At 44.6% G+C, this 23,764-nt stretch overlaps 1 protein-coding gene across 2 annotated transcripts in view; it reads left to right on the top strand.

Moving 5' to 3' along the window:
- The window catches only part of TGFBR3 (transforming growth factor beta receptor 3), a 344,310-nt gene that overhangs the window by 102,631 nt on the left and 217,915 nt on the right, over positions 1–23,764 (top strand). For both annotated transcript variants that reach the window (XM_078646301.1, XM_078646305.1), the window contains exon 2: positions 6,256–6,440. In XM_078646301.1, coding sequence (XP_078502427.1) covers positions 6,256–6,440 — 185 coding nt within the window. The remainder of the gene's footprint in view (positions 1–6,255; positions 6,441–23,764) is intronic.

Raw genomic sequence — 23,764 nt, 5'->3', positions numbered from 1 at the left:
GCTCTGGAGAGCATGCTTCCCTTCCCTATGTTGACCTCCTTGCTACTCAAAGTTTCTGCAGGTGTCCTTGATTTCTACTTCAGGGAATATATCCCTACTAAAGCCCACCCTAACACTACTGTAATCCTTACTTCTCTCTATTCACCTCTCGTTTAGTAGTAAGTATTCTCAATTTTCCAGCTAAACCCCCTTTTCCCTTACACCTTGTCTCCTAAAACATATACTTATTTGTGAAGCGACCCGCACATGGGGCAGAGTTCTCCATACAAAAAAAAATAAAATAGGAACGGCGGAAGTGTAACTTCTTCTCTTAGATTTGTAAATAGCGTTTTGTAGTACATTTTGGAGTACTACAAAATGCAGTTTGTGAATGGGCTCCATAAAGTTTCCTCTAATTTGCCAACTCCACATTGGATGACAGTACAGTCATTGTTTCACCATTCTAGGATGTGGAGTCTTTTTTAATGCTTTCAGTCATGCTCACTCATGGACCCATTAAGCTCATATAGTGACTTGGTGAAAAGTGTCTCCAAGGATTAATTGCTGGTGGAGCACATTTACAATCACGATGTAACATCATTCATCAAGGCTCCTATTTTCTGTTTTAATTTTAATTATATTTCAAGTTACGCAGTTTGTGCTGTGATCATGGTGGCCTGAGGTGTTATAGAAGGAGCCATCAGATAAATAGCCTTTTCCTGATCAACACTTTTTTCTGGAACCTGCAGTGTACTATCTGTTTCTTTAAAAAAAATTCTATTAAGGGTAGTGCGTAGTCTGTTGGGACGGAGAGGTCCTCTGCATGATTAAAGCCATATACCCCTGCCCTGAGTGCTCAATATTACGTTGCCTGGATCTCTAATGGTGATTTTTTGTCATAGGTAACGACAGATCATACGTGTGTGCCATGACATAGGCCTGTCTCACAGATTCTGGAGTTGTATGACCGGGAAGTGTGCCCAAAGCTTTACCCTCATAGTAGTGGAAGGCTACCACCTTCACCAAGAGTTAAGCAGCATGAGCGCAGTGGTGGCAGCATATTGTGTAGTGATCAGTAGTAGTGAATAGGTCCTTTTTAGGTCAAGCCCCGAGCCAGCGCGCAAGCTCTGGTCTGGGGTTGATCTGTGGTAGTAGAGTACGGAGGAGAAGCCATGCCCACTCTCCTGCCCACTTTTTCATTGACGTGTGTCTTTGTCCTTTCTAAATGCTGCCTTTAGATTGATTTATAGACTGTTAGTCCCTTCTTATGATGGCCATGTTGTCATTTGTATCCTTCCATGACTACTGGCCCCTTTACTTTGAGTGTTGCATGAGCACTCTTTTCTTCCCATGCCTTCGCCCCCCCGCTGTCCTTGCCTTCTCTCCCCCTTCCCGTTGTTCGTGCCTTCTCGCTCCCCTGCCCCCCGCCCGCACTCCCATTTGCAATGCAATAGGTCTCGCGTAAATGCGAGTTCTATTGCATTGCAAATGCTTGTTACCCTGTGTCATTGGAGTGAGGCCTACAGGCTCACTCGCCTTTTTAAAAGCTCCACTGCTGTGTGCTTAACTTTCTCTTGGCCTACATCAAGTAGATGTAGAGAGCTGTGGAGCTCAGGAATAGTGACTGCACTGGATGTATGTGTGCATGGGAGGGCTACAGTACAGATATAGAGCAGATCTGTGCAGTATATGTGTGATTAGTGCATGTAATGGGTGTATGTATGCCTGAGAGATGTAGTGACGTGCATGCACAATGAAAGCTTATGCTGGGTGTATGTGTGCTTGTGTGAAGTACAATACATGAAGGGTTTGCAGTTTATGCTGGGTGTATGTGTGCTTGTGTGAAGTACAATACACGAAGGGTGGTGTTGTGCAGCGTGCACATGGTGAGTGTGTGTGCTGTCAGTGTGTATGTTTGCAAATAGCACATCCTGACACAATACAGAAAAGCAACAGTACTGAACAGTGCAAGCAGGCTGACTGTGTGTGCTGAATGCATGTTCATCTGTAGTGGCACAATGCATGGAGATAACAGTACTGGAGAGCAAGTTTGCTACAAATGCACACTGAGTGCAAGTGTGCCTGCAATAGTACATTAAATGAAGAACCCTGAATTCGATTTTGGGAAGCTCAGGCCTGCCTAAAGAAGACATGAGTAGTGGTGTAACCCCCCAGACAGGTTTGTGTATTGCTGCATCTCTGTGCGCTGGGTGGGACACTCATTGAAGGGAAAAGGAAGAGACTCCCTTTACACTTCCAATATACTGCATTTTGGTTCATTGATAGATCACAAGGAAGAGGCCTGGACACATCTCAGGAAAGAGATGGGCTGATAAGGGAATCATAAAGAGTAGGCCTGGGAGCCCTGGATTAAACTTTTCATGCACACATCACTGTGGCTGACATCCAGGTGTGAACTCTGGGCACTCCCATTAACTGTGTTGGGGGTCTGTCAACTTCTGAGTATTTCCTGCTGTGACAGACAGGAAACAAGGAAAGGAAAAATTTACACTTTAAAAAAGAAGAACACCAACATAAAACGTGAAAGACTCAGAACCTGAATCACAAGTGGTGTCTGGAAAGAGACTATAAAAAGGGAAGGCTGAGACCCCAATATGTGTCATCTGCCAAGCAGCCAGGTGGGCTGTGTGAGAAGGGAAAGCTCTGCTAGACTTCTGCCTGGACCAAGACTGGGGACCAAGGCCGGCTAGTCTCCCTACTGGTTGAGGGGATATCACCCAGGGAACCAAGACCACATGCCCTAGAGCCTGGAGCACCAGCGCCTACTTGCTTGCTAAGACCAGTGTGCCTTGTGCAGAAAAGGAGAGATTTGGAGGGAGCAAGTTCCAGTGAAGAGCCCTACCTAGAGGACACCCTGAGTGAGGTGTGAGGAGAAGGCTTGGTGCCCATGTGCAGGAATGGTCCAGCGACCCCATATGCCAGGAGAGGCCTGCCGTGTAAACAGCTGTGTAAGGAGCGCCCCAAACAGGATCGGGACTTAGGAGCACCCGCAGCGAGTGCACTCACTGCACCGTTATTTGCTTCCATACCCCTGTAGCGGGTGAGACTGGAACTGGGCCTGTGGATCCCGGGGGACCCACTGCTAATTGTGCTGCGGCACCATAGACACTTTTGACTAATTACTAAGGAGTCAAAGATGAACTCATGAGTACAGTCAACTAGTAAGTATTTCCTGGATGCGACCATGTAGGCATGGTTGGAGAAGCTCATTCACTCACACAGTGCTTTACAGGTCTTGTTGTTGGAGAGAAGACGTGTGATGGGCACATTGATGACCCTTTAAGAGGGCTTTAACGGATATGGTAATTCAGCACTGTTGTCTGTCAATATGAGTGGCTCTTGGTACATTGTGATGGGTCATAGCAACATGGGTCCTAATGGGCAGAATGATGTGGTTATATGTGATTCTGCGGTGGCCTATGAGTTGCTTCCTAAGGGCACTGTGGTTTAGAGCTCTAAGCGGGGGAGAGGATTTAGTGTAACAACCAGAGCTGCGGCTGCAGACTTTGGAACTGGTGAACCAGGTTTGAGTCTAGACGTCGACTCAATATATTGTGATTCTGGCCAAATCACTTAACCTCCCTGTGCCTACAAAAATTGATGTGTCTTTGTGTAATGTAACTAGTGCTCGTGTAAAGCACTCCAATGCCTTCAGGTCGACTTTGCGCTATATGAGACTGACAAAATAAAAAAAGTTCTGTGTTGCATTGTGATGAGACACAGTGAAAAGGGTCCGAGCTGCAGTGTTTGATGGGATAGTTGTCATTGGTCATCCAGTGGAACTGTGATGAGGCCTGAACGGACTGCAATGGGAAAGTGTGGCGTGACGGGCCACTATCAGTGGGGCTCTGTACAGCATGGTATGTCGCTCTATGGAGCTCCAGGGAGCACTGTGGGATTACTTGGGGTGTTGGGTCTGAGTACCATTGTGTGATGAGGCTCTGCGGAGGTGTGAAAGGGCACTGTAAAGAGGCTCTGGGGACGCTGAATGGACTATTTTTCACAATGAAAGGACTCTGATGAGGAGTGTGCTGAGGCTGGTAGAGTAGGCTGGGCATTGTTTGGGCATTGACAGCGACTATTTAGGGGCATTGTGATGTAGACTGAAGGGCACTGCTTAATTTAGAAAAATATTAGTGCCAGGGCCCAAGGTATTCCACTGCAGCCACCCACAGTGCCTGCTACTGCGCTGCCGAATGGCCGTGACAGCATTACCTACTAGCCACCACACTGAAACAAGTGGGAGATTTTGGACTACTGCTTGTCACCCCAAGCTGTCGACATGGCCTGGAATTGCAAGTTTTATCATTTTTTAATATGGTGCATTGCTAAACACTTGTACTATGCTCTCACAATAAGCTGAGAGCACCATGATGTGATGTATAATATGGGTTCAGAAGGCATAAAAAAACTGTTCCGGAGATATCTCCCCGGCAAGGAGCTGAGATCTACCAGCAAGAACTGGGTAACAGTTCTCAGGATTAGACAAGCCAGATGGCGGGGGGTGGGGGTCCTTTTCGTGGACTGGAGCTAACCTGTGGAACTCCCTCCCTCCCTCAATTTCCACCCGGGAAATACACTCCTCATTCCGTAAGGCCTTAACCACTTGGCTGCTATGCGTTTCCCCCCCCGGTGCTGGGATCCTCCATTTTCCATTATTCATGACGAGCTGGGCTCGTCATGAGCGTGCGAGGAGGCTACACCATGACGAGCCCAGCTCGTCATGAGCGTGGAAGGGGTTAAAGATCTGGCTCTTTACCTGTCCGAATTTGTAAGCCCTGCTAACTATGGACATTTCTGATCTTGATCCCTCTCCGCAGCGCCTTGATGGGCTAAGTTCGCGCTTTACAAAGCCTATATTTATTCATTCATGTACTCATAAACAAGTGCCAGTGTTTAAAAATGAGTCCTGGTACCAAGCACAGAAAAACACTGGCACAAATTAAGCACTGGAATGGGCCATGTGGCTTTGGCGCAGTGTGATTGGGTACTACAAGGGAACTCGCAGTAACATTGTGGTGCAGGATTCTAAGATTTAATATCTAGTTTAAGATTTTATCTTAAAGATGTTCAAAGGTTTTCTTAGTGTGTTGTTTATGCAAAAACAAAACGCGTACTGTAGCAGATATCAGTCCCATCAACCAACAATTGTTGGCGTAATTTATGAGTCAGTTCACCAATGGAGGGCTCACTGTGCCACTGGATTTAAGCTGTACAAAAGGGGATGATGGACGGAGCGTTTGAACAAATCAAACACTCACCCCCAGTCAACTGATCTGGGTTTAATCCATCACCATTCTTTAGTTCACTCAGCCACCCCAGTTCAGACATGGCTATATGCAAATCAGTCTGACCCTGTGCCTCATGGGAACAGTCCAGCCCGAACTGCCAAGCCATGTCTTCCCTGGACCGGAAACAAGCATCCTGGGACCGGTTTCGGATTCATAATCCTCATCAGCCAGGCTATCTTGAATCCAGTGGCCAAGTGAACAAGGGACTCACGTCTGAGCATACCCTGCCACACTTAGGGCGAACAAAGCTGGATTTAAGCTAGCCTGGCTGATGAGGGGTGATATCCCACAACGAGTCGCAGGATGTTTGTTTGTTACTGGTCCAGGGAGGACCAGGCTTGGCAGTTCAGGCTGGACTGTTCCCATGAGGAGCAGGGTTAAGACTGATTTGCATATGGATGAGTCTAAACTGGGGGTGCAGAGCAAAAGAACAATGGATTAAACCCAGATCTGTGACTGGGGGTGACTGTTTGACTTGTTCCGCATTCCGTCCATCACTTTTGTGTCTGTTGCTTTCTCACCACTGGAGGGTGGCAGCAAAGGGGGCTGGTCCCTGTGCTATATCAGTAGTGCGCTGTTAAGGTTTGAGATTGATGTCGAATCTGTTGTATAAATGTCTTTATCGAGGAATATGAAAAAGCAGACACACCCGCGTGCACACAGAGATCATATATGCAAGTGCAGTATGTTTTCATTGTGCTTCCTAATTCATGTACCATTTCATACTGAAATATTGTTGTAGGTAATTTGCTTTGGCATCGAATGTTCGGAATGAAGTATGTGCTAGTAACCAAAAGGTGTTGGTTGGCTGGACCAAGAAACGATGCTGTATTATTCCCTGTGCACAGTGTAAAGCGCATTGATGCTAACCTCTAACCACCAGACACATGGCATTGTTGAAAACCGGATGCTGTGCTGCACACAACATATTTGAAACGCATCTCTCTGTGGTTTAATCTTGCAGAGCCTGCCCCAGAGACGGGATGCCTGCTTTCACCTGCCACCGACCCCCATCCTGTCCAGGCCCTGCTGGAGAGCTTCACTGTTTTATCTGGCTGTGCAAGTCGAGGCACCACAGGGCAGCCGCAGGAGGTTCACATTCTGAATCTGAAGTGTGTGGAAGAAGGCGCCTGTCATCACGAGAAGGAGGTAAGGCCCAGCTTGCGGCTCACTCACCACTGCACACACCAGCCCTCCTCTTCTGTTTGCTGTGCACAGTCCAACCACTTTTTATGAACACGAGCACCTCATAAAGTACATGCACGCAGGGCGGTGGAGGGGGATGCGGCTAAAGATATTGAATTTTTAGTTTTGTTGGCCTGTATCGCTGGGTGGGTATTATTCAAGTACAGCACTGATTAATTTTTCATTAGCTCGTAACTGGCGGGTAATGTTTTTCTGACAGCAGATGCTGCTGCTGCCTGCACCAGAACTCGAGTCGAATGTAATTACTTGCCTCAGATAGGAGTTCTCCGTGTTTTTTTGCTATTTGAGACATGTTTTCTTAGCTCGGGCAGGGAAAGAGGAACATATTCTGAAAATAATGCAGACGTTTTTGTGAGGTTAATATTATTTTTTCATAATTAACGATGTGCAGAATAGTAATATACACTTGAATTTACATGTATACCCTTATGTGATGCAATTACCTTTCAAGATATTTTGATATGGTCTGTTAACCCCTCCTATGCTGGTGACGAACCCCAGCCGTCACGCCCCGCGGTGGGCGTGTGCTGATGACGGCTGGGGTTCGTCATGGCCCCGCCCTGTTCGTTTGTTTACAGCACACGGGGGAAATCGCGGCCGCAGCGAAGGGGTTAAAGTGCCGTTTCTTGGCTTATGCTGACTAGGCCTTGGTTAGACCTCAATGCAATCTTGTTCAACATGAATGTCTCATTGTGTCACATTCACGGTTTAATATTTCTGCTGCACATATTCACCTTTCTTTATTTCCAAATGACGTTGTTATCTAAAAAGACTCTCAGGGAACAGAAACCGGCCCTGGCAAACTGCTCGGCCTGTCCCCCTGGCGGCTGTTGAGGCTGCGGCTGAGCTGTTTTCTAGGGCCGGTTTTGGCCGATTTTGTTACAGGGGGCCGATATTGCTGGCCCTGGTAACAAAAACGGCCGCTCAGGGGGCCAAAACAGGTCCCAACCTGGCAGCCCACAGGGGAAATGCCCGGTGTCTGCTACAGCCAGTCCGGCCCTGAAGACTCTCTAGTATGGGCTCAGTAATGTAACTCCGTAAGATTTCTTCCTCCTGCTCAAAGTAATGCATTCATTCACAATGCTTCACTGTTGTTTTGTAACTATATTGTTCTGCTATCTCTGAATGACACTAGCATACAGGGGCTGAATCAATATTCTTGTAGTGGGATAGTGCTCAGGTGGTAAGCAGGATATGACCCTCTATAATTCAGTGTCCTGATTTGTTGGAATTGGAATTCTTTCGCTCACACCTGGATGAATCTTTGCTTTCCATTCTGTTCAATTAGGAGATTTCCTATATAAACCCTCAAATTTTCGGGGTGAGCCTGAATTCCTGTGGGAACTTTTCTATGCTACTAGGAATGCTCTCTGATTTCTTACTGATTTTGCGGTTTATTTGGGAGGCATTTTTTAGTTTGCTTATTATTATGTAAAAATGTTTTTCCAAGAGCCTTCATCGCATGACTTTACGCAACTGCACCTTACAAGTTCTCTATTGTACCTCTGAATTTTTGTAATACATTTTTATAAATGTTCTAATTCCATTTTAGAGCTCAATTATTGAGTTTGTCGTTAATAAATTGACTATACTTTTGGTATGCTGGTTTGCACCTTATTTAGAACACATTGCCTCATGAAATTGAGGTTTAACATCTTCCCTGATCCAACCACTCTCTCATGGGTGTGTTATTGAGGATGTAAGATTTTAGTGGTATCCCACTCCCACAAAAATGATACCACAGGTGAAACTGATTGCCCCTCTCCCACTGTCAAACACAAAGATTGCTCAAAATGGCTTTTACAGAATACTACTTGCCGAATAAATCATATGATAAATTCAGACAAATTGACTCACACAAATTTATTGTCACAAGTCTACAGTGTCCAGAGACCAATGTATTCATTTGGGAGACAGCCGCCACATATATTTTCTTGAAAAAAGTCTAAACGGTTTTAGTACTTAGTACTCTGTGGTCTTTTAAACCCAAGACCTAGAATTATTATTATCTTGGTCTTGACATATCTGGACTACGTAAAAGCCATCTAAGAAGATATTCCTCAAGATTCAGTGAGAAAGCTCTAGGTATTGCAGAAAAAGCTGTTAAAACCCGTTCATGGAGTTCTCTGCACTCGGCAGTTACTAAAGCTAAAGCTTAGGATCCGAATCAACATCCCTTTTTGTATCAAAATTCTGCAAAGCTTAGAAGGTGAAGATGTTTAATTACAGATTCGACCTACAAGTGTCAGTTAAATGTGTTTATGTTGTCAAGTATTATATACCTTGCCAGGATCTGGATCTTAAATTATCCCAGTTTGCAGTGTAGAAATACCCTCTTAGGTTCTCAAAGGGGAATGCTTCTTTTTTTCCATAGCTATTTTTCAAGCTTCCTATCCATATTTCACTTACCAGATCTTAAAAGCTAAGGCTATTTTGCCAGAATGCATTTACCATGTCATTAAACATTAATGCCTATTCATACAGGTGGCGATTGGCCAAAAAGTAGGCGTTGCACATGTTTGTGGCATTACTTTTCAGCCCATGTTGTACGGTATCATCTGAACTTCACCTTTGTGAAGGACGTTTTACTTTAAGTTGTGTTTCACTGATTCTCAGTAAGTTTGTAAATCTATTTTCTTAAATCCTTCATGGATATTTTTGCATTTTGGGAATGCGCAAGTCAAAGAAGCAGCATCGTAAATGCATATCTCAGATAAGCACAGGCAATAAAAGCATCATTTCACTTGTCACGTGGCTCAACTATATAAATGTAATTTTATTTATAATAGTTCTTGCTACCCTTGACGAGGCATTAAATGGCTTTATGATGGGCAGCACACTGCTCCGGAACCCAAGGTTAGTGGTTAGTCGAGTGTTATTGGGATTGTCCATGTGTATGTAAGCAAACCGTTCCATGCATTCGTTTCATTGTCTTTCTGCTAGATTAAATTTTAGGAGTTAAGTGCTGTCATTTGTGGGAGAGGTATACAAGTCAATGCGGATGCTTGGTAGGATTAATAGAGGACCTTGAGGAGATTAGGTATTGTTAGGTTGCATATATGCTTTAGAAAGATAAAATCTGCTTCTGTGACCCTTGTCTGACCTTGCCGAAAACAACTAATCAAGGACAGCAACATCTATGGGGAAATCCCTACGGCATGAATAATACAAGTACAGCTCAAGAGGGTAATGTGTCTGTGAGAAAGCTGCCAATCTAAGGTTTGACTGAGAGAGAAAAGGGAGCAACCTTGGACTGGGGTAGCGGTAATACCTGTAGTTCACATTTATACAACTGAAAGATAGTAGCAGCAAGTGCTGCATTAAAACATATGTGTTATTTTATGTCCACCCTAGAGCAAGCATGAATATGACACAGCAAAGAGGGCTGGCTTTTAGCAGGTAAATTGGAATTTGTAATGGAAAATGCAAGCTTGTAAAGGGTCCTTAGTGTAGTCAGCCTCACATAACCATTAGGGCATTCAGGCTCCAGTGACCATAATCTGAGAAATTCAAGCCTGTAAAAAGAAAAAGTCAGACTTGACAATTGTGACTAAGTCTCCGCAGAAGGACATAGGACTTAATTACGAGGTCCCTTTTCATTCCAGTGGTACCAGTAGCTACATTTACTGGTTCCATTGTCGTGCCAGAGTCCTGCCCGTCTGCGCCCGTCAGCGCTAAGGAAGCACGGGGCGCGGCAGGACTCTACGATTCGCTCTGTATAGGATGACTACAACTACTATCAGGTACTGCAGGGATGATCTGCTGGCGATACGAGGCCGGTCTTTAGAGTGTTGCCTGCCCCCAGTGGAGCCGTTATGTGGCCCACATCGTTGCACGTGTTGCAGCTGGATTCTACCATCTCCTTCCTGCACTCGATCCTTAGAGCCTCCATCTCCGCTAAAAAGCGCACCCGCGGTGCGCGATATTACTATCTGCAACCTGAATGTCAGGTCGCTGGTAAAGCATCATTTGGAGATCTATGAGCTCCTCACTAATGAGTCTCCTGATGCTTTTTTTATGACAGACCTGGCTGCAGGACGCGGATACTTCTATACTAAATTTGGCCTTCCCCCCGGAATACGCGGTGTTCACTCTTAATCGTGGCACGAGAGGGGGTGGAATCGCGTTGGCGGTTAAGCTGTGCTTCCCCTGTGAATGGAAGGGTCTGAAGCTTTCTGGATGTGAATGCGCCCGTTTTAAAATCTCTTTTAGTCATCATTATACCTTCTCTGGCCTTTTAATTTATCGCCCCCCGGGTTGCGATGCCGCCTTTAGGGCCGCTCTCCCGGATTATATCAGCTCAGAGGCATTAGGATGTGCAAATTTCAATGTGCTCGGAGATCTTAACTTGCACTTTCACTGTCCATCCTTACCCTCTATCCGGAGCTTCTTGGCCGACTTAGAAGCTCTCCAGCTTTCTCAATTGGTGACTCTCCCCACACATCGAGATCCACTTTTCACCAACTTAGAGGGAATCAATATACGCTGCCCTATTCAGTTGATGTGGACTGACCACATGTTGGTGAAAGCGACTATTCCTATGTTAGAGCCTCTTTTTATCCCTCAGAATAAAACTATTCTCTCACGACAGTGGCACAAATTAAAGTTAGAAGACTTTTATCTTCTACTGGAGAAAGTTCCGCTGGGTTCTTTCACAAATGTGGACTGTGGCTATGACTCGTTTTGTGCATGGATTTCTCAGGCTCTTGATTCTCTTATTCCTCTGGTCTGGTCGAAACGCCGGGCTAAAGATCATAGCCCTTGGTATGACAGCACGCTAGCATCCCTCAAGAGAGAGTGCAGGCAAGCCGAAAGGCGCTGGAGAAAATCCTTCGACCCTGCGCTTAAAATCTGTTACGCGGGCAAAACCAAAGCATATCATAGAGCGGTATGTAGAGCTCGTGCAGCCCATTATGCACAGAAATTTCTGAATAGCTCTAATCCCTCTAAACTGATATTCAAGGTATTAAAAGACCTTATGGCCAAGAGGATCACTGCAGTAGAGATACGTTCAGACCCCCATTGTGAAAGCCTGGCATCTTTCTTCATTGAAAAAGTGCAAGCAATTTATCGCACTTTCCCTACCGATCAGCTGACTCCAGAACCATGCAGCTGCTCCATGGATAGTGGTGTGGAGTTGGTCACTCTACCCCCCTATCTATGGAAATATTCAATTCTTTGAGTAGGAAAATTAAGTCAGGTTCCCCTATGGATCCACTCAAACCTGTCTAATTGAGGGATATGCCGCTGGTATGTCGCGCCCCTGTGCTGGCTCTCATTAATCTGTTGCTGGCCTCAGGAACTGTGCCTATCAGGTGGAAACAGGCGGTAGTCACGCCTATCTTAAAAGGCTACCCTGGATCCTCTAAAGCCCGAGAACTACCGCCCCATCTCGTTGTTGCCGTGGGTTACTAAAGTTGCCGAGGCCCACGTGAACGGGATCCTGGCAGACCATCTTGCCAGAGCCAACATCTTGGATCCCACGCAAAACGGGTTCCGCGCAGGACACAGCACGGAGACCGCCCTACTTTTTATGGTTGAGCATTTGCGCTCCGTGCTGGATACCGGTCGAATGGCGGCGCTCCTGCTATTAGATCTGAGTGCCGCGTTCGACACGGTCTCACATGGTATCCTCCTGCAGCGTCTTGAGGAAGCGGGAGTTAGGGGGCCTGCGCTGTGCTGGTTTCGGTCCCTCCTTACGGATAGATCATTCCAGGTTCCTATCCCACCCGGCAAATCGAAATCGCACCCGCTGACACTGGGGGTCCCACAAGGGTCATCCCTGAGCCCCACCTTATGTAACCTTTACGTTAGACCGCTGGCTGCGGTTGTCAAACGCTGGGGCCTGACAATGGTCTCGTATGCGGATGACACGCAGCTGACGGTCACGTTGAGTGGGGACTCTGATGTGGAGGCCCTCAGCTTCCGCAAGGGTATATGTGCCGTGGCTAATTGGATGAATCAAAACTGTCTCCAATTGAACACTAAGAAAACTTGAGGTCATGGTGGTGGGAAAACAGGCGGGGCTGTGGAATGATAACTGGTGGCCTCAGGAATTGGGGTTGACCCCTTCCCCTGTAAGTGAGATAAAAAACCTTGGGGTCTGGCTGGATCCGGCTCTTAGTTTCACTTGCCATACCAAGAGAGTGGCAGGCTCTTGTTATGGCGTCATCAGAGGACTTAGGCCAATACTTAAGTACTTTGATGCCCCCACCAGACAGTTGGTGGTTCAGGCATCGGTGCTATCTAGGTTAGATTATGCCAGTGCTCTCCTAGCCGGGATTAATCAGGCAGAACTCACCCGACTACAGCGAGTGCAAAATACCGCAGCCAGAGTGGTGGTGGGACTGCCTAGACGGTGTTCGGCCTCTAAAACACTGCACTCTCTACATTGGCTCCCTATGAGCCAGAGGATTAAGTTTAAGGTACTTTGCCTGGCTTTTTAAATTCTCAAAGGCATGGCTCCTCAAATCCTGATAAATCTTTTAAGTCCTTATGTCCCTCTGCGACCCCTGAGATCCTTGAGTATGCACTTGGCGACGGTTCCTCGTTTTAGACTTAGTAGAATGGGCGGCCGCTCTTTTCGAGTGGTGGCCGCAAAGTTATGGAACTCCCTCCCTGCTGAGATCCGGGCAATTGACAACCTACTACAGTTCAGGCGGGCAATTAAAACCTTTCTGTTTGCCTAAATTTCTGAATGAGTCTGCTCTTTTTTAGATGTTGTGTTGTGTTTACCTTCTCAGCGCGCCAAGACGCCCCTTTGCTGGGGCAGCTGTGCGCGATACAAAAAACAAATAACATAACATAACATAACATAACATTGGAAGTGGCAGGTCCGAGGTAAATCCCTATATTTTCTATGTTTCACACGGGGACTCTGGATAGTGAAAACATCAAAAATCTACACGTGAAATCCGGGTAAAATGAGCAATCACCGAGGGACAATCCCCCTGGTAATTCTTTATTTCTCAGGGAAACCTCAGGGAGGCACCTGCAATCTCTGTTAAGTCCATCCAACAGCGGCAGGGCCAGACTACCCGTAGCGGGCATCAGGCGTTTGCCTGGGATGCCGGAAAGGTGGGGGCCGGTTTGTTACTGGGGGCCGGCTTTGCAACGATGTGCAATCTCGAGCACCAGTAACAAAAGCAGCAGTGCTGGTGGCTTGTTTTGTTAAGCAGCAGTGCTACACGCTTGCCCAACCCCAGGGGAGGGCTGGAGGAGGAAGAGGGGCGGTCCGACAACATTGCCAGGGCTGCTTTGGGTTGCCAGTCTGGCCCTGCACAGCAGTACTGATACCTGTGTTAATTATAGTTTGTGGGGGCGGAGTTATCAGGGTCAAATTCAGGGATTTCATAATGAGGCCCATAGTCATTGAGTGTTTAAGATTTTAATAAAAATCTTCCATTCCAAAATCTCCTTGAATTTGCCTGGTAGTTTTGCTGATTGCTTTTTGTAGGAGGGAGAAGGAGGTGACTGGGGACAGCTAACCTTCCAGACCATATGTGGTTTAAGCATGAATTTTATATACTGAGTCCATGAAACTCATTCATTTTAATTTTAATTTTTGCTGTAATAGACTTGGACAACTGCGTCTGTTTCTGAATGGTTTATAATATAGTCATGGTAATGCAATGGTGGAGAAGAAGGTCTGTGCAAGGGGTAGGCTTCCAGTGGTTCCCAGCTGTAATCCTGGGTGCTCAGTTCAAGCTTCCCTTGTTCCAATGTAGCTGCTGGGTACTCTTATTGACATTCTTTCTGAGCACTCAGATGTCGTTTTTGACTATTTATGTAATATTTCAAGCTTCTAGTAACTCAGTTGATGGACATATTACCAGTTCTGATGGGGTTGTTCCTGAAGTACTAGAAATGTATTCCTGTTATCTCATTTCTGCTTGAAGATACAACTGCCATGGCCCGACCTAGGATAACTCAACTTTTTATCTACAAGTAAGGTGTAGAAAATGAATGTGGCTTCCTTCTTAATTAAGTCAAATACTGCTGTCTTTGAGGTTTGCCCATGGGTGGTGGCATAATGCTTTCTCAGCTTCCACAACCTTTATGTTCAGCCATCGTAGGCCTCAATAAATTACATTGTTCCACTTCAATGTTCAATTCAGCTGCAAGACAAAACTTCTTATTGTGACACTGGGGATGCTGAAGTTTTTACTTAAATCAAAAGTAAATGGATAGAATGGTTAACCGAAGAACTTGAAAACATCCATTCATTGTTCCTGATCCTGCATCAATTCTTGCCAACATTTCTAATGTTACAGTTGTTGGGTCAAGTGTAAAGCATGACCTCAGTGGCGTATGGCCTGTGTTGGGTCAGCTGTTGGGTCAAGGGTGAAAGTATGACATTGGTGGCTTGTGGCCATTGTTAGACAGGCCTGGGCTTGACAGGGAATGCAAGAGGGCAAAGTGGCTTCATAACCTATGGCTGATTAGGCTAACAAATTCTAGTTCAAGATGTGGGTCATTTATTTTCTTGAAATTTATAATCATAATGTTGTATATGGATAAAGCATGGGCTGCAAAAGAACAGCCTGTTTACCCCAGGGATTCATGTTTTGGACTTTGGATGCTGTTGCTCTTTTACCCCAATCCTTTTCCTGCATGATGCCCCTTGGCAACCCAATTCAAGCTACGCTGTGTGATAAGCCTTCATCAAAACACTCAATAGTATTAAGTTTAGTCTTGCACCTGGCATGGGCAGAAATATCCAGCAGCATTATAAAACATAATACCCTACAATGGGCTGTGTACTCGCAGTTTTGAGCTTGAGGCTTGCACTTTTTATTACCATTGGTAAAATTCCTAAGTTTGTTGTTGGCTCAATTATTAAGCTAGTCTTAAGAGAAAAGAGAGAGAACCATTTACGCAAATTTCTCTTCTTGATAGTATAGGTAACATTTTCACAATGTTTCAACTTCGGTTTATGAAATCCTTGATCGGTAGATGTCAAGCGTTTCTGGTATTTTAGGCCATTTTTCACCCTATCATTGAAAGTATGCACCAGTGCATTGCATTGGACTACTTGGCCACAAAGTTCATTCATAAACAAGAAGGACAGCTGGATGGCTGTTTAGTGGGCTAAGAGATCACTATTATCCATCTTAATAGGAAGATTTTTTATATGTAGGTTATTGGGTTGGAATGAAACACACACTGGTTCGGCCCTCAACATTAACATAAATCCAGTTGTTTGGTGCCTAACACTTCGGAACCCTAGGTTCTGGTTGTTGGTGGGCAACTAGTGAAATGATCATAACACACAATGAAACAATGTGTTAAAAAATAATTGCTGAGGGAACATTTTTAGAACATTCAATCTGTAATAGCCTATGTTACCAGAAATAGGACTGCGCAGTATGATTGCTTATACACTGAGCTGTCATTGCAGACCCTCCTGAAGATGGTGCAGCAGAGGATTATTAGCCCGCATGGGCTTGTAGCAGTGTGAAGCACTGAGAATCATTAAGAAGTTTTGCTGGAGCCCATCATTGGATCTTCAAAGTGTAATTTATTGGAGGCTCCAAGTGCTGAGCGACTAGCGTTTGATTTTGGTTACCGTGCTGCGGTTAATATTTGTGATATGATTTCAGACAAAGTAGTGCTTGAAAGTAGAAACTTTTGTGCATCTAATTTGCTGTAAACAAATGGGGAGGGGGGGGGGGGGTCAGTCAGTGTTTTAATGTGGCCTCAGATCCAGCCATTCATGTAAGTGAATTATGTTGCAACTTGGTATGATAACATTTACAAGGCTATGCTCTCGCAACTACAATAAAGTATCACAGAAACAGTACATACGTTTGAGTTGAGCTCTAAGCCCTGAAGAGTCGTGTTGACTCAACTGTACACGACGAAACACGTGTCGGCTTTTTGTGATATTCCTCAAGTCTGGAGAAAATAAACCATCATCTTGCTGTGACTAGGAACACACCAAAGAATCTGCTTCTGTTCTTTGATTCTCTTTAGTCATTGTACTGTTTCTGTGATACTTTATTGTAGTTGCGAGAGCATAGCCTTGTAAATGTGTTTAGTCTTCTGACTATTTTAGACGGTTAAGGGTGTTTTTCCGCCTGCTCTTCACGCACTACACATTAACCATCCACATTACACACTGTAACGTAAAACTGAGGCAGTGCGCCCTTGATATCTGAATTTCCTAAAAACCCCTTTTCAGGTCATTGGTATGATAACAGACAGACTACATGGGAGCTGTACTTTGATTTTTCTCTAACCACTGGAAACAGGTAAAGGGGACAGGGCAGGGTTTGGTGTGATATTCTCATACTCAATGTGGTAACTTTTCCTCCAGCTTTGTCTGCTCTTCAAGTGGCTTTTGGATAGGAGTGCGTTGGAGACTTGTCAGTTCTGTCAATTTGCTCTTGCTGGTGGGCTTTCTCTGCCCCTCCTTCCCTTTCCCTCAAATATGTTTTTTCTAGCGTCCTGCTATTTTGGCATCACTCTGCTCTTTAATGAAATAAATACAAACAAAATACATTTAATAAACTAATGATCATTCAAAAGAGTGAAACATAGTTGTAGTTTCCTGGTTGTTCAAGGACCTGAACTGCCGAAGTCTCCCAGTCATAATGTCAGATCCAAACCCAATCACAAGCATCAGGTCTGACTTTTAGCATGGGCGAGCTGGGCCCACGCCCAGGGCGCGGACTGTCAGAGGGGCGCAGTATCAGCCTCTCTCCACCTAGCTCGAAAGAAATAATGTGTTAAACATTGTTCTGAAGTCTGATTTTCTCGTTTCTATTGTCCCCTCACTTGTAATCTTCCAATTGTCCTAACAAACTGAAAATGACAAGTGGAACGTGGGCGCCAAATTGTGTTTTACTCAGGGCACTATCTGAGCAGAGTGAAAGCCAGCTGTGACCAGCAGGTCCGCAAACTTCCATGAACTGAACTACTTAGGCTTCCTTCTAACTGACCTCTGTTGAGATTCAGTGGTTAGACATGGTTATCACTCATTCAGTCAATTTCGCACTTTTACCACTCTGGGTGCTATGAAGTCACCAGCCAGCAACAAGTAGCGCTTTACAGAGCTTCAGAAAAATAAAGTGGAGGCAACCTCAAACATTGTATGCCCTTTGTTTGCCTCCTCCAGTTTATTCGGGACAACTGAATCATAACTTTTTTGTGAAGTGTTATTTCTACCACGCGCACAGTGCGACCTTTTACTCGATGTTATCAGCTCAGCCCTTTCCACCTTGAAACGTGGTTTGGCGTAAATGTGTCATCACGTCTGCGGCGCGTGTCCCCGATGGCGGTTACAGCTTTGAAACCGAGCCAGTTAAGAACGAACAGGAAGTTAGAGATGCTCTGGCGACAGCACAGAGCCGAAGACGTAAACAACATGGGGAATCCCATTTTACTGCAAGGCGGCGAGCTTTAAACCAGGGCGGGCTTATCTTGCTTATCTTTGTACGAATGAATGCAAGTGAATGCCATTTTCGCCTTAAAACGGGCTTTGCGTCATCAGCTAGTTTGTTGGTGACTGAGAAGAGATTTCTGCCTTCTGCAAACCGTGATAACTCCAGGCCACGTTTAGGTTAGCTTAAAATATGTATGGAATGAAAATAGACCCTGTGTAATTGTTGAAGGATTGATGTTGCTTCATTATTTCCAGTATTCTATGTATTTTGTAGGTGTGGAAAAATATATCTTATAAAGTTAGCTATCCCAAAATTGGCAACTTTGGCCTTATGTGCGGGAGAATCGTTCTATTGAATTAAAGACATTTCACACGTTCGTGGTTTGCATAATCCAGTTTTCCATCACAATTACTTTGTATGTGGACAATAGGCTGACATTTCAGGCCTGCTTGAGTGATCATTTATCCTTCGGGGAAGTTTAAATATGTAGAGTGAACTTTATTAGTAGATTCACTAGTATATTCACGAGTGTTCACATGTGGACTGAATGGTGGATAAGAGAGCTGATTATGTAGATTGTTAACTGCAGAAGTTAGTGACTACTAAAAATAAATCTAGACTTCCAACACAGAGTGAGAAAGCAGCTAGGGGGACGATGCTCATATGTTTTGGCTGATATTGAGAAATGGATGTGAAAAGTCCTCGCTCAGCACTGGACTGATGCATCAGCGTAGCCATGTCTGCATTTAAGCAGAAACTATACTTTCAAAAAGACAGAAACAAGAATGGGCGCTAATCAGGAGAAGTGTAGTCAGAAGGGTCGTCGGGAGCTGCTTTGCCGATACACCTGAATACGTTTGATCTGCCTCAAGGGCCCCAAATTCAATTGTGGCCTAGAGTGGCCAAGAACATTGCAGATCTAAAGTGGGACTTTGGGACCTCACAGGTGAACGCATAGAATTTGGCCGATCAGGAAGTAAGAAAGAGGCTTAAGGCTGAAAGGGAGCATTAACCCCTTGTCACAACTACTCACCACAATCTAGTTTCCTTGAAACTGTAGTGAATAAGACAGCTGACCGTTCAACCTTACTTACTACCCATGTTTCTATCAGCTTTACATGCAGAGCATTAGAAGGATTCTCTTCCTATCGCTCTAACCGCTTCTTCTCCTTCTCCTGGTGGTCCATGGTTCCATAGTCAACTTCCCTGCCAATCGGAGCGCCAAAAGATTCAGTTCTAGGAACTATCATTTTGTCCTCCATGCTTCTTCCGGTAGAGCTATTATCTCCTACTCTGCAGTTTCATACCACCTGTAAGCAGATGATGCTTCTCTTTGGCACAGACAGAACCATGATTCTTTTTGCCTTGTGAGCTTCCACCCAGGCCCGGACTGGCCATAGCGGGCACCGGGCAATCCCCCGGTGCGCCGCACCGGTGGGGGCCGGTTTTGGGCCTCTGGGGGCCGATTTTGTTACAGGGCCGTTTTTGCAGCATAGCAGCAAAATCGGCCCTGTAACAAAATCGGCCGTATCACCCCCGAAGGGGTCTCAAGGCGCTGTACGCATACAAAGAGCTCGGCGGCACCTCCAACCCCCACCAGTGGGGAGGGGGGCCGGCCCAGCACTTTGCCAGGGCCGGTTGTGGTTCCCAGTCCGGCCCTGCTTCCACCGCTTAACCATACCCAAACTCCCATTTATTTTTGTTATTAATCAGCAGATATAGTTTGCACAATATTCCATTAACAATTTATGCCTTCAAGTTCCAGATGTTTAGAGCTCCTCGTCTCCCCTGAAGCGTACTTTCAATGGAACTCCATCCAATCCTCCCCCTAGTCCATAGAAATAGTGGTGTGGAGTGTGCTTCAGCACTCCCTAAATAACCATTCTGGAGTTCAGAAGGTTTAATGAGCAATACAGATGCCTTTACATTTTGTTTTTATATTGTTACATTTGCTGTGCTTCAAAGACGGAGGTCAAATATCAGGCTATGTGTTCTGATAAATTGCTGCTTATTCTTTTAACATGGAGATTGGTGTTTCCTTATGTTTCTGTGACTGTAAAGTTAGAGAATTTTGTAAAGTGAACTATCTGACAATCTTGCTGGTGTACAGGGAATGTGAAAGAAAAGGCAGGAGGATGTCAGTTTTTTCCGATCTTTTTTCTAGCTCTATAACATTTAAATAATTGTAAATGCACTGTATACATATTTCAAAATATATCAGCAGTTAGAAACGCTTTTGAGAAGCAAATTTTTTTGTACTTTTGAAGTGTGATGGAAATAAGGATTTTAATAGGATCAAAACAAATCAAGACACAACTTGGTGATGTGCTAATGATAAATATTTCCTGAAAAAGAATTTACACGCATTTTCGTTTGTGTACTATATACTTTTATCATTAAAACTGCACATCTGAACACATTTTGTGGCCATTTCAATGGAATATGTGCTGTCTGTATTACAGCGTGCTACCACGCCATGATTACTGAATATGTGCGATGTGCAACAGAGTTCTCTAGAAAGCACTATCAGCTATATACCTCACTCTTATGACTCTCATGCTGAATGGGTGTGACTCATTTGCAATACTTGGTCTGTGTGTGATGCTTAGATTTGTTACAATACCTATGACTTCAATGGTATAACATTGATGGCAGCACCCCCACTCTAAAAATTGTTTCAGAACCACTGCCCCACCCTCTAGATTTCGAGTGATCCCTCAAAACACACTTCCTCTTAATTGAAAGCCCAAATGTCTTAAAATCCTCCTCTTGTCGCCCATTTTCACCACACCACTTGTGAAAATGTTATCCAAATACCTGCTTCACATTATAAAAGTATAGATTTTTTGGATATCTATGGTAAGTGTAAGTAACACGTGGCTCGTTTGCCACCACCCAACCACGAGATACCGTCACCTCTTCTTTGTATTACTGATCATATATGTACATGCTCTTATGTACTGTATGTGTCTCTGAGAGGAAGGTTACTCAAATCTAAATAAAACCACATAGATGCATATTGCACAGATTAATACCGTGGTAAGAAATTGTGGCACATATATTCACCGGATGTACGTTGTTACAACGCAGGTTGTAACAACGCATACCTTTACCACGCAGCCGCTACAACGCAAGTCGTTACCACGACTTGCGTTGGAGGGAGCGGATTTAGGATTTTTATAATTTTATATTCCAACACCAGTCCCCGTGGATACTAGGGAAGGTGTTGGAATATAAATTTATAAAATTCCTTATCCCACAGCGCCCACCAGCGCAAGTCGTGGTAACGACTTGCGTTGTAACGGCCGCGTGGTAAAGGTACCACGTTGTAAAAGATTCGTGGTAAACGTTGTTTACCATATTCACCAGTGAAATGCGTAGATGCTAACGTTGGGGAACCGGTGGTGCTGCAGAAAACTACTTTGCCCTGGATACGGACTGGTGGCATTCGCATCTTGTCAGTCATAATGGACCATAGGCACCAGATAACCTCTGGCACCTACTGGTAGAAACATCTATCGGATGCAGCTGGCATATGCCATGCTGTTTGTCATAATTAGGGAGGCATCAAATGAGCCACTCATGGCTATTTTAGATGAATCTTTGTAAAAGAGATTTCCATTCTATATTAAATGTACTCCTGAGCTCGAGAAAAACTAAAACTTGAAACCTATAAACCGCAGATCAGATATCCAAATGTGTAACAGGTGAAGCTATTTTGATAGAGCCAGTTAAAAAGGACATTGGGGATTTTAACACAGCTATCAAGCACAGGCTGTGTCAGCACAGGGTCATATTTGATGTGCAGATGAAAGCAATTGATTAAATAAGCAGTGCTAAGTAAAGTTAATTTCTCAAACTAAGAATGTTATGCTTTTCTAAAAACGCCTTTTTTTGCAACCAACTCTGAAATAAATTAATTTGTCCACAATAACATGCCCCAGTTCAGTTTTTGTTTACTCTGGACTGCAGCCTTTGTAGTTTGTTTTCTAAGTAAGCTCGAATATTGTTGCTCGTTAAATATGATAGACTTTTTTATGCCCTGCCCAGCTGGACTTCAAAAGAAGTTGTGTGTCAGCCAGAAAACGCTTGTTTATTTTGAACTTTGTCTAGCAGAAGGTTTTGTACCAAGAAATGTTTTTGTGGCAATAGTGCAGATTGAGCAGTTTTGCGGACAGCCCCCAACACCGTCGGTGCCACACCGTAAGTGTGTGGACCACCTGTATGAGTGCTCTTTATATGTTAATGAAATGTCTGCACCATAGTTTTGTTGGTTTTGTGATAGTCTTGTTAATCACTGAAATTATCATAGTAGTGCTTAGGGGAAAAGTCGTTCCAGCGGCTTGTTGACGTCCTCTAAATTGTAATTTGTTTCAATCAGGGGTTTGTAAAGTGCGGCTACTCACCTGTGAGGGTCTCAAGGCGCTGAGGGCGGTGGGGGGAGGCCACAGATCCGTCTTGGTGAGGAGGTTCAGTCGAAGAGCCAGGTCTTGAGGTCCTTCCTGAACTGTGTGAACAACACGGATTGCCTGAGGTGGAGGGGCAGAGTGTTTCAGGTCTTGGCGACGAGGCAGGAGAAGGATCTTCCTCCGCTTCTGGTCTTGTAGATCCGTGGGACGGAGGAGGAGACAAGTAACGATTGTTATGAAGCTGGTGGGCAAGTAAATAGCAGCTATCAATATTTATGCATGCTTTCATGGTAGTGCTTTTTTAGGCTTTTGTAGTTGGCTAGGTGTGAGTTTTCTATAGCACAAGCTGCTGATATAATACTCTTTTGGCATTTAGGTTGGTTGGTTCAGCCTAGGTTTGATGCTGGGAATCTGAGCAGGGATGTGGCCCATGAAAAGGGAAAGATCCATTCTTTGTTATTGCAATAGATGAACTGCCATGGTGGGGGCATTACCCATGCAGTAATGTTGTTTACTTCTGCCTTCTACAGGTCCTAATCTGGAAGCTTTAAAGACTTCTTCTCTTGGCCCTAAGGGTAGCATATGTTCCTACGAATGACAAACCCGTTTCCAGTGCTCGTCAACTATTACATTGTCTTCTAGTGGAAAAGTGCATTCTCTTTAAGCCGCCTGCTTCATCAGTCGTGCATTTTATAGCACTGGATCTCTTCTTGAAGTCGTTTCTGGTTCCTTATGTGCAATCCAGAAACCCTAGCTCTTCCAGCCAGGCCTTACCGAACATTCATTGGATGCAGAGGGCCAGATGGATTGGATGAACATTCCTGTGACACAAGTGCTGGAGTGAACTGCTTGTATCAGCATCACCTTCTCAGAGATTTACCCCATTTTCAAAGGATACTTTAACAGGGTGCTTCATTATATTTTTGCCTGTCTTTTGTCTCCTTCTTTCCTCACATTTTTTTCTGGGCTCCTTTGTAGGTCAAAGCCTACCAGAGAGCACAACTATCTTGTTTGTTAAAGACTTCTGGGGGACATTCTGAAAGCTTACCATGGAAAGCATTCCGCCCATTGCTTAGTACTGGCATTGTGTCTTGTAACTCACATTTGCTTGCTTTCTTATTTTAGGTTGTCCAGTATGCCTTTGTCTCTACCGTCGAGCATAGCCTGTTGACCATGGCTCATTGTATTCCTCCACAAGGGATTGTTTGCTGTACACAGGCCTTTAAAGTTTGTTCTTATCTTGTCACATTTGCTGTGCATTCAAAGACGGAGGTCAAATGTCAGGCTCTGTCTTCCTTGGGAGCTTGGTGTTTATTTTTATATTTCTGACTTCAAAGTGAAAAGGCATATGTAAAAATCTTACTGGCTACTGGGGTTGTGAAAGAAAAGGTTTTTTCCAGCACACATCAAAATGTAAATGACTGTAAATAAACTACAATGCAAATATTTCAGATTATATCAGAATTAGGAA

The sequence above is a fragment of the Lissotriton helveticus genome, chromosome 1_1 (assembly GCF_964261635.1).
Source record: "Lissotriton helveticus chromosome 1_1, aLisHel1.1, whole genome shotgun sequence".
NCBI lineage: Eukaryota > Metazoa > Chordata > Amphibia > Caudata > Salamandridae > Lissotriton > Lissotriton helveticus.
This window is presented reverse-complemented; position numbering and strand designations above follow the sequence as displayed.